Below are 20,290 nucleotides of genomic sequence, written 5' to 3'. Positions count from 1 at the left end.
CACACACACACACACACACACACACACACACACACACACATGCTTAATGACACCAAAGTAAGGGCGTTAAACACACAATCTGTCTATTCTATGCAGACACATACCGACACATTAACATACACCATTCCTCTGTTTGTAGCTCAGGAAGCTCAATAGAACATCAAACCTTAACGCTTAAAGGGACAGTTCACCTAAAAAATGAAAATTCTGTCATTTACTCACCTGTCAAGCTGTCAAGAAGAAAAAAAGAAAACCATAAACTAGTTAATATGACTCATGCTTCATATTTCAAGCCTTACAATAGCTTTGGGTGAGAAACAGACCAAAACTGTTTTTCAGTAAATCTTGATTGTAGAATTTCATTTGCGCTTGTGCAACCTTATTCAACCTTCAATGATGCAAAGTACGGTGGGGGTGTGTAAATGATGAATTTTCTTTTTTTTTTATACGGAACAAAAGATGAATGCTCTGCTGAAATGTATTATGAGTCTAGATAATTAACTGATCATAGAAGAGATGCAAAATATTAATATATATTAAATTGATATGGGATGCCATGTTGATGGGAGCCGTAATTTATAGTGGTTTCTGAGCCGCGTTTGATCTTTTAATCAGGTCTGGGATTGAGATTAAGGGTTGGAGATTGAGATTAGGATTACATGTGGGATTATCCCATTAGAAAACCAGAGGAATCTGTGTCATAATTCAACATGTGATTGGAATGCCATATTAGCACATCAATAGTCCACACACACAAACACTCTTGACCTGGTGCCACCTCATATAGCTTCCAATTAATCAGATTAAAGGAAGGGACACCAGCTGGCACCTTGTCATGAGACAGATCATTCAGAAACAATCTGAAGCCATTAAGATTTGAGTTGAAATTAGGTTTGTCTATACTCGCATATTCCGGATCACAGAACTGATACATTGGCAAAACCAGTGTAAAAAAACTACTTCATAGTTGTACTAGAATAAAATTTACCAAAAATATCAAATGTAAATCCGTTGTTCAACCTCTTGCAGTTTCTATAAAAATATAAAAATTCAGTAATCACAAACAAATATAAGGTCATGGAAAACTCATTCGTGTCATTAGTGGAAAAAGTAGCTGGTTGTCTTTCATATAGCTGATACTGGCGGTTGAGTTGCTGACTCGACGTCTATTAAGGGGAAGCTGACCTTGTGACCATATGGCCTGATGACCCGTTCTGCAGGGGTCCCCTTACACATCTGTGTGGTCTGAGCCTTTGAGAGGAGAGGTCTCTGTAAATACTGCGCTGGTAATATACTCTTTGGGTTAGAACTAGATGGGAAAATGGCAGATTGGTCTCAGTTCAGAGTGCACAGGCTTGGATTGGTGAACGCAGCATGAGGTAGTGGCTTCAAAGAGAAGATATACTCGCCTACACACACATACACAACAGTTCATATTTGAGCATGAACTGCACCGTTCTCAACAGAACATTTGTAACACAGTGTCCGAACCAGGCATCAAGTACTACTTATGTCCACAGTGAATTTTAAAATGCAGTGTTTTATTTATGGAAGTACAACAAATAGTGGTTTCAAAGTGAATATATTGTTTGAGTGATTCATTCTTTTGGCAAAATAAGACTTTGCTCACTTTTATTAAGAGTCATTGATATGTGGTAAATATTTATAATTCCCTTATCATATGTAAATAAATTGATGACAATTCTTAATTCATTAAAATGTAAAATGTCCTTGTCATTTTAATGCTAAATGTTTTCTTTATATATATATATATATGTATGTATATACTGTTCACAAATTTGGGGTCTTTTTTGATACTTTTATTCAACAAATTAATTGAATAAATTAATGACTTACGTTTGTTACAAAAAACAGTTTCAGATAAATGCTGTTCTATTCATCAAGAAATCTTAAACCGTACAACCATTTCCATTTTTGATAATTATAAGAAATGTTTCTTAAACACCAAATCAGAATATTAGGATGAATTACAAATAATTTTAATTGTAATAATGTATCGCAATATTACTGTTTTGCATTGTATGAGCATACATTTAAACACATTTGCTATTTAATCACAATATGAAGATGGATGGATGGATGGATAAAAAGATTGATCAAATAATAACATATGTCTCTATTGGGGGTTTTGAACCCATTGGTGATTGTTGTTTTTACTGAAACAAATACACAAACTGTACACAGACTTTCCTGGTCATGGCTGGTTAGTGTAAATCTCAGATTAACTCGAAAGAGATGTGATTTATCGCCTGTCGCTTTGTGTCAGAGTGTCAGTGTCTGAGTGAACCACAACATCCTTAATTCGGCTCCCTCTGAGAGACTGTAAATTAAGGACTTTGTTTGTGCCTGTGTCTTAAGCAGAGGACAGTTTGATGAAGAGTTTAATCTTCTAAAAAAGAGACTGGAACACTGATTTTGTCTCTCTCTCTCCTTCTCTTTTCTATTCCCAACTTTTTCCTGAAATAGCACAATATCTTTTGTAGAAATGTGTAAATAACGTAATGGAATCATGAAATAAATATGATGGTAACACCCAGAGCTATTTGTGTGGGAGCCCAGGTGAGCTGGGTTGCTGAGCACTGAAACATAGCAACTGGGTACAGACCTGTCACAGGAAACTAACCATCCTGAAATGACACGAGTCTTCTGCACTCTGTGTGTGTGTGTGTGGATGAGCATCAGTGCCCTGTAAAGAAACTCAACCTCCCAAATCCTCTTCACCAGGCACAGAGGCGCTGAGCTCGGCGTGTCTTAGCTGAGCACCCGAGGGTCTTTCTCTCTATCACACACACACATTCTTTGTGCATCCTGCTGGTGTAGACTGTGAACTATCCATATAGAGACACATGGGAATATTATATACTTAAGGAATATCACACGAGCAAGAGTGCAGTTGTACTGAATGTGAGAAAATGGGGCTGTGATTCAGCCATAGGTCACCGACAAGATTGCAAGTGCGATATTGCTTTTATACAGCACTACAATACAACATTTGGCCAGTTACTGTAAGTTTTTGATTTTATCCTCTGCCAAAAAAGTTTTTTCAAAAGAAGAATAAGCATAAAGTTTTGTATGTTCTTTCTTTTGTGCTCTTTCTTTATTTCATACACTTTTTCATTCTTTGAATGTTCTTTCTTTCATATTTTTTTCATTACTTCCTTTGCTCTTTTTCTATCGCATGCACTTTCTTTCTCTTCCATACACTCTTTCTTTATGTACACTGATTATTTCGTACACACTTTCTTATGTAGGCTCTTTGTTTTTGCACACTTTTTTTTGTACATTTTCTTTATGCACTTTCTTTTGCGCACACTTTATTTCATATATACTTTCTTTTCTTTGTTTGTTTGTTTCTTTTGTACGCTCTTTCTTTCTTTCGTTCACACTGTTTGTCCCACTTTCTTACTCCTCAGTGGCTTGAACATTCTGGTTCTTTAAAGTGTTATGCCCAGTTCAGACTACACAATTTTAGCCCGATTTTGCCACGATTTGCTTGATGTAGGGTGTCGTGGGGATTCGTAAATGACAATGGGCGTCGGGACGCAAGATTCTATCGTTTCAGCATGTGTAGTGTGTCATAGTGGACGACAACCGATTCCACGTCTGCGATGCTTCATAACATCACGACATCAGACTAGCATGTTTAATTTTTTTTCCGTCGTCTACGACGAGTTCTGTCACATTGGTGACGTTGACCAATAGCAGCACAGAAGCTCTTTCATACACAGGTTTCAAACATGGCAAAACGAAAGAGAGATGATGGTGCTGCTAGGTGGAATTATGAGATGGAGGAAAGGTTCGTGGAGCTGTGGCAACAGTACTCCTGCCTGTATGATGTGTCATCGAGGGACTACCATGACAGAACAAAGAAAGAAAAATGCTGGTGAATTATAGCGGAAGCGCTTCAGCAATATTTACACTCTTGTTTTCGGAAGTCAGTCGCTAGTAGAGACATTCTTCTCGAGAATGTCCTGTTCAGCGCTGCCAGTGAATGTAACCCGAATGAAGCGCGTTGATGGGCGTGCTCTTGCTCTCGCTCTGGTTGACGTGCGTGTGCATGCTCTTCCGGGAGAAATGCCCATACAAGGAATTCCGCCCTTCATGATCGAAAGAATTTTTCCAAAACATATACGAACCTGGAAGGAGTGTATTTGTCACAGAAATACTCCGTCATATGTCCAAATTGTTTTTTGAAACTTTGCCCATGTTTAGCATGAGAATCCAACTTTTTAACCGTGTAAATACCCACCCCCGACAGAAATCTAATTTCAGATTGCTTAGAAAAGTAATATCACACCTTTCCTCAACAAGCTGCATGAGTTATAGATCATGTCTTTAGTACAAACACAACTGATGATAGAGGAGTGAGCTTGCTGTCATCAAGGCATCTCATTCTGTTCTTTACATCATTACATTAATACTGAACTCATATTTTAATGCAGGACCAGATTATAACAAAGCAAAGTGAATGTTTATTGGAATCAAGTATGTTGCGTGACTGTCATGTAAGCCTTGTTGGTTTCCTGATGTCTCCTTATGAGATCAGAGCTGATCTCTCGTTCTCTCTCTCTGGATCTCTCTCTAATTGGAATGGTTTCTTGCTGTGCTTGGTTGAAGAGAGAGAAAGCGTATTTCTTTTGATAAAGACTCTTCCAGTTCCTCCTCCCAAAATCTTCACTTACCCCTGCACACAACCACCCACTCCATGTGCTCCTCTGGGAGAGCTCCTGGGAGTCTGCGTGTGCATGCGTGATGACTTTAGCAGTCGGTCCCTGGGCTGTTTTTTTTTTTTTTTTTGTGAAGCAGAATTGATAATAAAAATAGACCTGCACATAAAAAAGTTTGAGGGAAAAACATGTTTTGCTCCCTCCTCCTCCACCAGAACCTCCTCCTTCACCCTCCAATTATAATACCCGCCGGGGGACGACGACTCCAATTTCTGTCAATACAGACAGGTAATGCCTCTAAATAACAACCTTAAATATTAATGAGCGAGGGGGAGAGAGGAGAGGGATCAAGAAAAGAGCGTATTTTACATTCATAACTTTAAAAGTCAGAGACGAAAGTGAGACAATTTGAAGGTACGACTGCATAATTTTGGGCTTTTTGTTTGAAGAGGTTGCCGTCAGGTCATCCTCGGGAAAGAAAAGCCGAATTGATTTTCCTCTTTCTCTAAATGACTGATTTGCCAAATTAATGTGTGCCGCAGCTAGTCTGAAAACAGACGCAAGGCAAGCATGGGACGGTTCGGTGCCACTCCGCTAATGCCGCTGCCGTCTGCCTGGCTTGGCGACAGTGAAGGAGAGTCTCGGCGGTTCTCGTATCGATCTGCACGGCCACTGTCTGCCACCTGGCACGGATCCCTCTCTGATGACTGGCCGACATCTGACTGGGGATGTCGTTTCAAGAGAGAAACGTCAAGTTTGTTTGATGCTTATCAGGATGTAACCACAACACGTCCATTGGAGAGTAATCGCCGCAATGAGTGTCATATGCATCGCTGAGCGGTACGTGGCAAGATGTGACACGTCACGTGCCAACGTTCATGCTAATCGAGATGCAAATTGACGTTTGCTGACAGCCAGTCCTCTTGGAATTTCAGCGAGGAATGGGATGAGCAGGAATTGTCATTGGTGCTTGAATGAAGACTGATGGTGCTCCTTTCCTTCATCATTCCCAGCAGAGGCAGCAGCACAGCCCGCCAGCGTTGTTCCTCCCATGGACTGACCTTGTCAGCAAGGCAGAACCCTTGTGGCCGGAGCGGATCCCCTTCTTCCTCGGTGATTGGCTGACTGGCATTGATAGTGAGAAGGTCATGACCTCTTGCTGACAGACAAGACACCCACGTGACACTAGATGCCTCTGATTCTTTTAACAGTTATTCACGCCACCGTTCCAACAGATGACAGGGTTTTATTTTTTAGTTGTAGTTTTAGTAAGTTTGTTTAATTTAGTAAGTTTTATGTTTTTGGTTGTATATATTAATATACTTATTTATTTCTTTATTTTTCCCAGATATACAACATTACAGCCATATTTATTTGCTTGATTCCATATAGTTTTACTTTTCATCCTGATATTCATATCACAAACTGCACCATACTCAATAACACTGATGTTTACATTTTATTTGTCAAGTTCTCAACAACACAGCATATTGCAGTACTTGCTATCAATGAAATGAGCTATAAAATGTGCCATTACTTCCACTTCTAGCATCTGCCATCTCTGGGACATTTCTGATTCAGCAATAAGTACTGGATCTACTCAGATCTTGTGTCAGATAACCCGAACCAGAGAACAACTAGTACAAAGTTCATAACAAAGGACATCCGAAATATGTTCACAAGTATTGAGGGGGTTTTTTTTGTTTTGTTTTTTTATCATGGTTTTGATCAACTAAACAAATTCTTAATTTTTTTTATGTGCAAATAGTCAGAAGTCAAGCATACAATATTAATTAGATCAAAATAAATCAGTAATTTTCTCACTTTGTATTGCTACTCAGTTTTTTTTATAGTTTGTTGAAAATATATAGTTTCAGATTAGTGTTTTTGTTGTTCGCAAACTGGTTTTTTTTTTTTTTCAATTTTTTAGATCACCCTTCTGATCAACTAAACAAATTCTTTATTTTATTGTATTTATTTATTTTTTTTACATGCAAATAGTCCGAAGTCATGCTCAGTATATTAATTAGATAAAAATAAATCAGTAATTTTCTCTCTCTGTATTGCTGTTTAGTTTTTGTTTATATTTTGTTGTATATTCGTAATTTCAGATTAGTGTTCTTGTTCGGAAACTGTTTTATTATTATTATTATTATTATTTAATTTTTTACCTTATTTTTTTAAAGCTTTTGTCTCTGCGGTAGTTTCACTTGATTACAGTAACCTTGGCAGGCTCAGGGAGAGAGAGAAAAGACCAGTGAGGATTCTTCCATTCCATTTTTCATCTAATCCCAATTGAGGGTCAAAGTGTTTCCTGTCTGTCAGCTGTTTGTCATTCTCTCTATCTCTTTGTGCTCTTGAGAAGACTTTGCCGGCTGCCACACTGGTATTGTCTGCATATTAATATCTTTCTGGGTTACTGCGGTTACCAAAGTTCCCGCTCTTATCCCATCATACACTGATATTGTTCCGAGTAGATTAAAACTTAAATATGTGGCTTGGGATGAGGGCGAATGTGTCTATTTTATCTGCAGGGGCAGACCCTCAATAATTGCCCGACACTCCTTAAGTCCAATTCTAATTTAACCCAGCAACAGCAGGGTGGTCACTCACTGGAAATCTAATTAGGGGCTCCTGTGTGAGCGTCCGCATATGTGTGTGTGCGTCTCCTGTGAGATGGTGAGTGAAATGACTGAAAGCGCAGAGGAAGCCATTTGGATCAGTGTTTAAAACACAGGCAAAATGTGTGCCAGGAATATCTGGCTTTTTAAAGCCTGCTCCAGCTATTCCTACCTGAATACTGACCTAACTGATTTCGATTCAAAAACAAAACCAAGTAGAGGTTTGTAATCTGTTTATGCGCACGTCTGCCTGCTAGGTGACCCCTGGATCATGTGACGATATCATGGGACAGGTCTGTGATAATGATTGGTTGTTTTGGCATGAACAGGCCAACGGCTGCGGTCTCAAACCAACAATGTCGTCTTTGTGGTAGAAAGTCACACACACACACACACACACAGTGATACAGTTTCCTGCTTGTTTTTCCCTCCTCTAACAGAGCCCATAAGCCATTTTGTTAATTTATTTGTTTTTGTTTTTCTCAAGAGCTGTTGATCAGTTCCTGACACACTCATTCGTCAGACTAAAGACGAACCAGAGTCCAGGTTTGTGACTTTTTATATGTAATTCACTTTTTCTTTCAGCCTTTTTTAGCTCACCAGCTCAGAAAAACTGCCTTTTATTCTTGTAACTCAAATAGTAGCGCAGGGCCAAGGTCAATGGTGTGATTCACAAGGAATGTGTGAAACAATTATACCTAGAATACTACGCAAGTTGGATAAATGTGTCAGCTAAATGTAAATGCCAGTATATGTGTTCCAGTTCATGTGAGGCACATTAGGATGGACTTGCAGATTTCAATCAACCGTGGAGTCGGCTCCTGTTCTCCAGCCCAGAGACCCGGATGCTGTATGTGTGATTCAGCAGCAATTAGCCTCAATCTATGTGTGACAAACAGGCATTCACTGAAGGTTTCTCATCATTACAGGGTTGAAGCGTATAATTTTAAAGTGCTAGTGCAATAATGTAGACTAATCAGCTGTGTTTATCTGCTGACAGGACCTTCAAGAGCTCATTCACACCCCTTTTCCACTGAAATGGGGCTGGTAACAGGTGCCCGAATGCCACATTTTCATTGTCTTGAGAACCAAAGGACAACATAACAGACTGTTACTATGTAACCAGCACATCACATTCTAAGTATTTTTCATAATTTTGAGACTTATTTTAAGGCTATTTTACCATGCAAAGTAATTTTATGTCATCAAGAATTGGTTTTAAAGGAGCATGTATTTAAATATTAGTTAAACATTCGTTAATTGTTAAAAATAGATATTATTTAATATAAATAAATACTATTTAATAGAAAATTATGTAATAAAAATAAATACTAGTTATGAAATAATTATTAGTTAATAAGCCATTTATGGCAGATATTAAAATTCTATGCTATTTTGTCTAAATAAAAAAAAAAACACTAAAATGTAAAATAAATTAAATTAAATGCTGTAGTGAATTTAATTACAACATAAAATAATGTATAATGTAACCGTAAAATATGCTGTATGAAAAATAAATATTTTAAGATTTGCAATTGTTATTTTTATTTTTTTTTTGTGGGATTGGGAAAGGTCCACAAGCTGGGATTCGAACTCGGGATGCCCAAAGTGCAACATAAGGCTTTCAGCGCCAAACAAACTGTTGCATTTAACTGCTATTATATGATTAATGTTTTTAGAGATAACCTTTAAGTGAAAGTTACATGGCAGTAAAGGTAATCTAAATGTAAAAATAAGTACAAGTAAAAATAAGTAAATTGCATGAATAAACGTCCAATTTTTGCAAATATCGATAATTGAAAAGTCACTACTATTGGACGTTTACCAATATGATACCGATATATATAGCAAGAATATATACATCCTTACTGAATGAATGTCAAATGCACATTTTCCATCCCAAATCTGCGTTTCTAGTGGAAATGGGACACATCGCTAGAAAAGGTTTCCCAGGGGTTCCAGACGGTTCATTGAACTCACGCAGTATTTTTGAATCTTATTAACTCAGAATGAAGTTGTAGAATCTCAGACTCAGTTGGATTCTAGGATCTCTAAAAGTATTGTGAGGGAGAGTCTGGCCCCTCTGCCCCTGTTCACAGCTACTTGTGGGTCCCTGACAGCGGGGTTGCTGGGTAATGGGCCGTGGAGAGCCAGAGCACTAATGTGCTTAATCGTGTTTGAAATGACGGAGGAGCCCAGGGACACCAGACTTTATTATGTTGGACCATGTATACAGAGAAGAGACTCATTCAATTTCTGCTTCTGAGGGTGTGAAAGGGTCCTCGAGTGGAAGGAGGAGGGAGAGGGAGTGAGCAAAGTGTGTCCTTTTCACATGTCGCTTGGGACAAAAGGGGGTGAATCGCATTATAGAGCACGTAAGTCATATTTGAATTAAAAATCATGTTTCTCTCTCCCTTCTTGGCTGACATGATGTTTCCTTAAGCAGGTATTAAACGCTGATGGAATTTAAATTCATCCATTTTAACCGTAATTTTTATTGCAAGCCAGCAGTGATAAAAGCTGGGCTTGTTAAACAGAGTCAACCTGTAAATGAATATAGATCCTTTAAAAGTGATACGACCGCGTAGGTCGCGCACCATAAAAAGCCGTCGTTCTTTTCCCATCAGGTTTTCCGTGTTGGCCTGTGCAAGTGTTTTTTTTAAGTGCTGCAAGAGAGGGAGGGATGTGCGGAGCCCACAGCGAGCCAAGGAGCTGTTGGTAAATCCAAATGAATGTCGGATAATCAATCCTGAGCTCAAGAGATTTCTCCTCCTCAAACTTCAGTGCGGCCTCTTTCCACCCCGTCGCCGCAACAAGTCTGCCTCATTTTCAGAGGACCCACAATGGGGCCCAGCGCCCTGCCCACATCGAGCCAACAGAGAGCCAGCTCTGACCCCGTGGAGGAAGCGAGGGATAAGCAGGGGTTTAGTCACATATCGACAGCTGTCTGCTCATCAGTGCTTTGCGTCTCTTCAAACGCCACATGAATGCGCACTGATTAGAAGAGCAAGAGAGACTCGAACAGTTTGCAAACACACACACACACATTTAGTGTGTGCCACCTGCCTGGAGAAATGGAGGTAAACTACTTGGTGTACTCCGTAAGAGTTTGTGTCAAGGAGAGGGGGAATTTTCATTATCTTTTTTTTTTTAATAATTTATTTTTGGTAGGTGATTTGTTTTGGAGAGCTGTCTGATTTAAAAGGATTGTTCACCAAAAAATGAAAATTCTGTCATAATTTATGAACCCTCATGTCTTTTAACAATTGTTTGACTTTCTTCTGTGGAACACGTAGGGTGATATTGGAAAAAATAAAAATAGTATTGTGAAATAATATTATTGCATCTTAAATAGTGGTCGACCGATATATCGCCAATGCCGATATATTTGGCATTTTTCAAATATCGGCATCGGCCGATAAGTTTTTCTGTTTGGCCGATGTGTTCGAGGCGGGACTTTTCATTTGGACGAAGCTGATATTGCAGCGCCTGAACACACAGTGCTCACATTCTCCCTCTTGTTCGCTGTCGTCGTTCAGTTCTATCTAATAATCAGATAGAACTGTTAAACAAAGGAATTAAAATGTATACAAAAAAGTATTATAACGATTGCTTTAATATTATTAGTAATAGAAAGACAAACATTATAATACTTTCTCGTTTGCCGTCAGCATTCAGCAAATACGCATTAATATCATTTAAACAAATCTTTGAATGACTAATGAACATTTAATTTCACAAACCTTGCAGACTTAGTCGAATCTAGTTGAGATCTTGTGAAGTGTGCATTTGTATCCTGCATGATCGCGTGTTCTCTGCATGACGGTCGGTCCATGCAAATTAAATGCGGACAGGAGGAGAGTTCTGCTTGACTGGAGACGCGCGATTGACAAACTAAACTCGTGATTTCAAATTATGCTGCGCTTTATGCTTTTGCTCACTATCATATTCATGTCATTTTCATTGTGTGCTGTATGTAAAATGAGTGTTACCTTGGCTTTATTTGAAAAAAAAAATATATATATATATATGATTCCCAATGCACACAAACTTCCCAGAATACTGAGTGCCCTGTTGGTTACAATGTTTACTTCCTATTCAATTAGATTTTTACTAAATATTTATTTGTGAAAAATGCTTTGTCTTCTAAAGTATAAGTATGTTTATTTTACACAAAAAAAATTTAATCCATTTTCAAATGATTTCAAATTTATTAAATATTAATTAAAATAAATAAAATTATATCGGCTTTATATAGGCCATCGGCCACCCTGCTTTCCAAGATATCGGCATCGGCTGTCAAAAAACCCATATCGGTCGATCACTAATCTTAAAAGAACCCTTTTTTATATTTTAAAATGTAAATTATTCCTGCTGTTGCAAAACGGAATTTTTGGAACAATGAGATTCCTTTCAGGATTCTTTGATGAATAGAAAGTTCAAAAGAGCAGATTTCAAAAATAAATCTTTTTTACCATTATAAATATTTAGAACATTATCAATTGTTTTCAAAAAGAAAAATCATACAAACAACAACAAAAAAACCTTAATGGCCTCAAACCTTTAAATGGTAGTGCACTATAGCAGAATGTCCAAGCTGCTCTTTTCTATACTGTAAAATTGGTGAATAACTATTTCAGCCTATTTCTTACACAAATATATCATCTGACTACAAAAGACTTGGAATGCAGGACAGCTTTTACTATGTTTTCATGATGTTTATTTTTTGTTTTTTGCTTTTTTGGAGATGAACCCCATCCGTTTTTATTGCATGGACAAGAGCTGCTCTAGCGTTCTACTAAACTACTCCTTTTATATTTTACTAAATAATCAAGTGTCATACTTCGAAGTGTCATGGATCGAAATAAGTAACTGGTAAATGGTGAATTTTTTTTTTTTGGTGAATCTTTTTTATATAAATGGATGTGGTCTGATTCAGACAGATTTTGCTTTATACTCATAGCTATCCTTAGAATTAATAGGTTTTTGCAGTTAACTTTGTGGAAGACTACTTTGTGTTGCAAACAAAACACTTATTGGCTAGCTAATGTCTGTTCTATTATTGAATCTCTGTTATTGAATTATTGAACTCTCTTTTGGTTCCAAACTTCAAACTCAGTGTGCATTTAAAGTTCTGATTTACTGTCTATAGAGCAGTTTCTTCAGTTGTTTGTGTTTTTACATTATATATGTTTGCAAAGAGATTTAATAGGGCTTTGAAAGATTATCTACCCATCAACAGCTCATTCTTTAGCTAATAGTCAGATTGGCGTACCATAAATGTCTTGTCAATGTTATTGATTAGCATCTGGTATACGGTCAACAAAATAGCAGTTTTACATAATGGGGGTGATTGTTTTCTTTCGGATAAATGCTATGCTGCCTTAAAACTTGGATGAAAGCATCTCAACCGAGCATCATTGTGCCAAGACTTGTAAAGCGTTGTTGGAACCTAGATTTGTTTCAGGCTGGCTGTGATTTGCAGAGCTTTACAGAGACAGAGAGAGTGAGCTGAGGGGAAGTAATTAAGTCCAAATCCATTTAGGTCATTGAATTAATTGAGGGACACGTTCACTGGTTTCCCAGTCCTATCACTGTTCACATCAGCCTTGAGTGCTGATTGAGATGCCATTTGGAGCATGTATTAATGGCAGCAGAGAGAGCAGCTTGGAGGAATGGGCTGTCTGGTCTTATCTGCGCGACGTCGCTGAGGTCTCAAACTTTTGGGTCTCTAAAGAGTGCTTCGCCTTGAGCGAAAGGGACATCTTTATATTGAAAATTATTAGGACAGGAGTTTAAGGATTAATTTGACTTGATTCCTTTGAGGTTTTTAAATATCTTTGAAGTTCTTCTTTTTTGGATTTGTTCTAAACTTTTACCTTAAAGTCGGCAGCAACGTCGCGCAGATAAGTCCATTCCTCCTAGCTGCTCTGAAATGAAATAAAAATCTATCCATTTTCTAAATGCATGTTATTGATCTTATCGTTAAATTATTCATACACATTTTCTATCCGTTTCTTTTTTTCATGACTTTGTATTTTATATTAAAATGTGAAAAGTAGATCTTCCAAAATGACACATTTCACTCTGATCTATGCCAAACAGTTTGTCTGCCTAAACTTAGCTCCTTTCTTACAATCAACTGCAACTATTCGACAGTACCAAGTCCTAGCAACATTTTTTTCTTGTATAATAATCACTTGGATCTACTTCACAATGTGGAAGAAAAGATATGCCATTACTTCCATTTTTATCGAGACTTTAAGTATTGGACTTTAGTGTGTAATTTGTCTCTCAGCATTTGTGCTGTGGGTATGAATGATACCTCATATCATGTTCGGGAGAGGTGTGCTAGTACTTTTCAAAGCATTCTAACTTCCATTCCAACTGGCTACAGTAGCTGGTCAATAAAAAGGTGGGGGAAAAAATAGATGTACAGTTAGCAACCACCCACAACCCTGTAACATCATGGCACCACTCTTTTTTTTCATCAGAACTTTTTGTGAAAATGTTATTCTTAGATGTTTTCTGCACTGTATTCATCAGTTTTCACATGATCTCTTCCCCATTGTCAATTCCTTGAAAAGCAACACGGCTTTGGTTTTGGTTCTGCAGTCACAAGACATCCGGATGGTATAATTTGTGCTTATCTGTCATGATCCTTGTTTGTTTGTGTCCATATAAAAACGACCCCATGATCCTTTCAACGTCAGCTTGGGGAAGATGATGTCTCACATTTTGTGCTGTATTAGTTCTAGAAGAGCATGTGTTTTCCTAAGTGTGTGTATATGCTCCATTAGAAGCGCACAGCCCTGTCCCTGTACTCAGTTCTCTAAGTATAGCTAATCCATCTGACATAATGTCCCATTATATATCCCTGACACAGTGTATCCTTGTGTGGCCACTAGGGGTGGAGCGGTTCAACTTACTCACGGTTCAGTTTGTATCACGGTTTTAGAGTCACGGTTTCGGTATGGTTCGGTATGTTATGTGCTTGCTATGTTTAGGCAAAAACTATACTGTCAAATAAAAATAAAGAAAATAAGAATAATCTATCTAACTACAAGCAACAGCACAATAAATACAATAGAGTAAAGATACAAATAAAATAAACTGTGATTTTCAGTTTTTTTTAGGTAGGTCTAACATTAGTTTCAGGTACAGAAATTGAATAAAGTAATGAAATGTAAAACAGCATTGCATATTTGACTGTATAATTAAAGATTAATCTTTATTAAAGTTGCAAACGCTATTCAATCAAGAGCAGTGAGTGATTTCTTTGTTGCTGTTTGTAGCGTCTGCGTAGGATCATGCATGATTTTTGGGGTTTTATGGTTTAAGAAGACCCTTTTAGCTTTTGACATTTGCATATAAATTACAGTCCTGGTCCCAGACGTCACACTTATATGGGTACTAAATGTGTTTGCTGTTCACAATTCAAGTCAATGAATGTTCCAACCCTTGCTACATTTGTTAAATTACTGCTAGCACTGCATAAATAAGGAAAGGTTATTCTTCCTTGGCCAGGAAAATAATCTTTCTTTGAATTGATAAATGATTATTTTGTCTGCTCGGTGGACGGACAGATCAAGTAATGGTAATATTGATTCTGCTACAGTTAATTCAAAGATCTAATCTAAATATTTATTATGAATCATAACCAGTTATAATTCGTCATAAATATTTCCCTTTTTGAGTTGAAAAACCCTACATGTTTGATTAATATTAAGGAAGTGTTGACACTTAAAGAGAATGCACTGATACAGTACATTCAGCCGGCTATGTCTGCTATAGGATACTTACCAAGACGGGCATTTTGACATAATTTTTGTGTGAATTTGTCCATTTAAACACAATACTTCAGAGAAAGCTTAATATTTGCGTGCGTTCTGAGGTGCGGGTTTGCACGCTTCGGATGAGTGCACGCACAAATCTTCTCACTGCGCTCACGAGCTCGCGTCCTCTGGCTCTTAAATGTTTAAACTGGCAAAGCTTTGTCCACGTTTTTTTTTTATTGCTGTTGTTGTAATGTATTGGGAAGCCAGAATGCGCATCCATCAACAGAAACATATATTAGCCGAACCCTGTTTGTTTTACGTGTTATTTATAGCAAACCATATTACAGATGCGTTGTCAGATTTAAGTTGAACCGCGGTCCTAGCGCGTGTGTGGAGAACCGTACGGTTCGATTTTTTTCCGCGAACCGTTCCACCCCTAGTGGCCACATGGGGTGATTAATTGTGATCGGGCTTCATATCAGTTCAAAAACAAAAGGTTTTTGGCTGGGCATTAAAATTTAAAGGACACATTGTCAGTTGTAAGACACAAACTTATCTGTTTACTAAAGCAGTGTTTCTACACTGATGACTCAGGCTATGTAAATATTGTTTTAGCAAAGATAAATGTGTTTTTGTGCAAAAATTGAAATCCAAATTGTGAATTTTCCTTTTTTAAACAGTCATGTTATTAGTTTTGCACATTTTAGACCAAATGGGGTTTGTGGTTATAATCGTACATTTCAGTATTTGTTTTTAAGCACATTTTTGTTTACATTTTTGATGGGTCACCACTTTATTTCTGACGTTAAATCTGCATCCTGAAGCAAAACTAGTTGAGAATCACTGTACTAGAGGAGTCCATTCTTTTTTGGCCATTATATCATGTAGAATAACCTGATGCCAAACTCATTAACATCAGTATCACAGTCCATTATGAATCTAATACAAACACTCAAAGCGTTCATTAATAATTCAGCCTATTTTCAGTAGGACTCTTTGGCAGGAGACTTTCATTTTTTCCATTGCCCTGAAAATACGTTTTTGATCCATCCCCATTGGCCTCGTGTAAAAGCTGACAGACTGAGACGGCATCCCAGCAGCCTTTGCGGTTAATTGAGTTAAGTCACCTGTGAAAGACTGTACAGTTTGAGTCAATGAGCCAGGTGTCCCCCAGGCTGGGGCCCTTATAAAATAACCTATTGTGTTCTCGCTCACTCAGTCCATCTTTTTTCTTTCCCTATCTCCATTTCTCCATTATTATGTTGGGCGTGTTAATAAAAGCAACACTGCCGCTGTCTGAATCAGTGTGACTGCAGGATGCTTGAATATTAGATTGCATTAAAGGAATAGTTAAAAGTGAAAATTCTTTATTTACTTTGTTGACAACCCATCTGACTTGCGCTATTCGCTATTTTCCAATGCAGTTAGTCCACATTGCTTTCAAGCTTCAAAAATGGCACAAAATAACCATAACAATATCCTAAAAGTGGTACATATGACTCATGTACTGCATTACAAGTCTTCAGAAGTTTTAAAGATCATTTTACGATACTTCCCGAAGCTTAAATGCCTCGCCCCCAATCATTGTAATTGGGTGTAAAAGAGCAGCTAGTGCAATTTCTTAAAATTTCTCTATTTGTGTTCCACAGTCATACAGATTTGAAATGACATGTCAGTGAATTTCACAATCATTCAGTCACACGTATAAGTTGTTGAGTCAAGTGGAAGCACAAAAATCCTTTTTACTGAGGTTGCAGCGACCATTTTTTAAAACGGCTATTGTCATCATAGCTCTCTTTTTTGTCTTTCCAGGTGGTGATCAGTCTGCTCTGGGTCATGCTGTGTGGCTGACTTCTATGCTCTAGCTGAAATGAGGTTGGTGATTTTGGGGTCGCGGCCCCTCTTGGTCTTGACCCTCACGCTCACCCTCACCTGCCTAAAACATCTGTGCCATGGTGTGACACCCTTTCCTCAGGACCTGGAGCCCATCAGCACCGTCGGTAGTGAACGTAAGTATAAAACAATGAAACACCACAAGTTCCTGGGATAAAAGTCACATTATTTCACAGATATCTTTTTAACTTCAGGCATACAAAGAGTGTTGAAACCTCAGTTTTCTTTTCATATCTTCATAATTCAATCATGGCAGTTTGAATTATGAATGCTTTATCTTGCAAGATATATTGCAATAGGCGCATTAAACCGTACCCAGAGTTTAAAAGTAAACCGCCTGCCAAGCAATCAGGTCTTGGCAGGCGTAAAGCATTTCACACGCCAAATACGTATATCAGCAGCCATGGCTGCCAAGTCCATCCTCACTCCACCTTCCCGTTCCCAGCCCTAATCTACCCCATCCCGGTTTTCCGCTCTATGTTACTCCCTAGCTTCCAAATCTACTGGGTCTGAGAGAGCAGCTTCATTTGGGGGCTGCTGTGAAGTTGTTACTAATTGGCAAATAAAAACTCCTTAGTCTTGGCTGTGTTGCAAACAGCAGGGTGTGGAGAGGCCAACTCAATTGTAAATGAAGTGTGATAGAAGTGTTTACTGTTTTATGTTGATATTTTGTGGACAACTCATTTTTATACAGTCCATACAGCCCAACACTATATTGGTCATAATTATTTTGGAAAACCAAAAAGCGTTATTTTACATTGAATTAGTTGGAGGTGTGGCTTAGTGGGAGGGATTTGAGCCATTCAGAAGTGAATTGATAGTTCAGTTACTGAATTTGAATTGATTTGAAGTTGCAAACAGTTCAGTCAATGTTAATTGTAAAGTGAATTGAAATTCAAATAGATTCATGGACCAATTTTAACTAGAAAAGCAAAAGAATGATGGGTTAAAAAAATCTTGATTGAAAGTTTTGAAAATAGATAAAGATGGAATGATGGATAGACAGATGATGAATGGATGGACAGATAGATGGATCGGGAGAAAGATAGATTGATGAATAGATGGAAAATGGATAGATAAATGGACAGACTAATACAGATGGATGGATGGATGGACAGACCTGTATGACTTTCTTTTCTTCAAAGGTTTTGTAGAAATCTTGGTAACCAAATAGTTTCTTTTCCCATTGACTTCCATTATATTTTTAACCATTCAGTGGAAATCAATAGAAACTGAAGCTATTTGGTTACCAGCATTCTTCAAAATATCTTCTTTTGTGTTCCACAGAAGAAGGTAAGTCATACAGGTTTGGAACAACATGAGTGTGTAAATGATGATAAGTTTCATTTTTGGGTGAACTATAAGTTCTATGTGGCTACTTTAAGTTGGAATCTAGCTTGTGGTCCCATTTTCACTTTCGTCTCCTATCATTTTAACTTTCAAACACAGAATTCAGCATGGATGTACCATGATTGACACGGGAGGCTCGGGGGGGTCATGTTTGAGCGGATACGAGAGCTCTGCTGCGTCCTTTGTTCTGCTAAAACGAGTGGACCACATTTGAGAGAGCTGGACTCAAAAACAGATACTGAGCCTCACAGCCATTGGTGTACAGATAGCTGGGCTAATAGAGCTCTCCAAAAAGAACATCACACGAGTAATGAGACCCATTTATCAACCATTTCCACCTGTGTGTGTTTATGTGCTTGCTGTATGTGTATGTGTGGTTTTACATCCTGAGACTTTTTCTCTGTTCTACAACTGTTTTTTTGTACAACATTGTAACCTTTAAACCCATTAGATGGCCTCGACCGCGTTCACACTGTAGCTAAATAACAGTTGTCACTCCTCTTCTGAGTGTCAAATCCTGTTTTGTTCACAAAACACTTTTAGGGGAGTGACAACTACAACATGGAACCAACTGTAACAAGCAGTGTTTTGTTTATGCTTGTTAAGATGATGCTTTGAAACAACATGTTCAGCCTGGACTGTAATGTTTGGGTTTGTTCTGGATGGTGGGAGGAGCTACAGTGCACAGAGACCATATCAAAATATGCAAATGAGTCAAGACAGGTACCTCAATTTCAGTGATTTTTCTAACACAGCAGCTCAGAGCAGCTGGCAGCAAGTGGCATCACTGAATTAACAACTAGTTGTTCAGTTTGCTTCTGTACCATGACACATATTTAATGTATAATTTAATTGTGATTGTCACTATCTTAATTTTCAGGAGCTAATTCAGTTGTTGAATATGATTTTCATTGTTCATAAGTGAACTGAACAGATAGTTGTTAATACAGTTGGTGTATTTGCATATTTTGATACCAGTCTGTCTCTTTCCACCATAGATGGTCCCATCAGCCCTGCGGTCTTTGTGCAACCCACACATTACAGACGGAAAGAAGCAGCATCTTCACAAGCTTTAACAAAATATGGTGTCTTAGTATTAGTATTAGTAGAGATGCATAATATATTGGTACCATATCAGTTATTGACCGATATGAGAGATTTTTAAAAATACAGATATTTATCTGTCGCCGATATTGTATATTGAGCTGTGCTGCGCATTTCTTCTATTTTTACATTTAGGGTACCTTTATTCATTGCTCACTTAAAATTACATTAAGATAACGGTAATAATTTAATAACACTGTTAAATAAAATGTTTAGCAAATCTTAAAATCAATTTCTATTTTTCATACTATATATTCTCTAGTGAAAAAGAAATATACTAAAATGTATTTGAAATACATTAATTTCATGCTAAGTGTACTACAAATACATTTACATATTTATCTGCTTAATAAAAATACCCTGCAATTGTACTTTTAGTATACTAAACTGGTATCCTTAAATTCAGCTAAATTGGAACAACTAATTTTGAGTTTAATGCACTTTAATTGTTTGGAAGTAACGTTGAAGTCACACTAAAGATATACTGAAGTATATTTGATTATGCTAAAGTGAAACTATTGCAAGTATACTTCAGGTACACTTTAAATATCTTGAATTTGAAGACTGATGTTATTCAAAGATCATACAGTCCTCACCAATATTGGCATTAAAGGGGTCATATGATGCTGCTAAAAAGAACATTATTTTGTGTATTTGGTGTAATGAAATGTGTTTATGCGGTTTAAAGTAAAAAAAACACATTATTTTCCACATACTGTACATTATTGTTTCTCCTCTATGCCCCGCCTTCTGAAACGCGTCGATTTTTACAAAGCTCATCGGTCTGAAAAAGCAAGGTGTGCTGTGATTGGGCCAACTATACAGTGCCTAGTGATTGGACGAATACCTCAAGCGT

At 37.6% G+C, this 20,290-nt stretch overlaps 1 protein-coding gene across 1 annotated transcript in view; it reads left to right on the top strand.

The window, feature by feature from the left end:
* LOC107741742 (semaphorin-6D-like) overlaps positions 1-20,290 on the top strand; it is an 87,351-nt gene that overhangs the window by 15,983 nt on the left and 51,078 nt on the right. Inside the window, exons 2-3 of the mRNA XM_016554513.1 lie at positions 16,900-17,096; positions 19,265-19,270. Of these exons, the coding sequence (XP_016409999.1) occupies positions 16,958-17,096; positions 19,265-19,270 (145 nt within the window). The 5' untranslated portion in view covers positions 16,900-16,957. The remainder of the gene's footprint in view (positions 1-16,899; positions 17,097-19,264; positions 19,271-20,290) is intronic.

Source organism: Sinocyclocheilus rhinocerous, unplaced genomic scaffold (genome assembly GCF_001515625.1).
Source record: "Sinocyclocheilus rhinocerous isolate Xijiao unplaced genomic scaffold, SAMN03320098_v1.1 scaffold616, whole genome shotgun sequence".
Classification (NCBI taxonomy): Eukaryota; Metazoa; Chordata; class Actinopteri; order Cypriniformes; family Cyprinidae; genus Sinocyclocheilus; species Sinocyclocheilus rhinocerous.
This window is presented reverse-complemented; position numbering and strand designations above follow the sequence as displayed.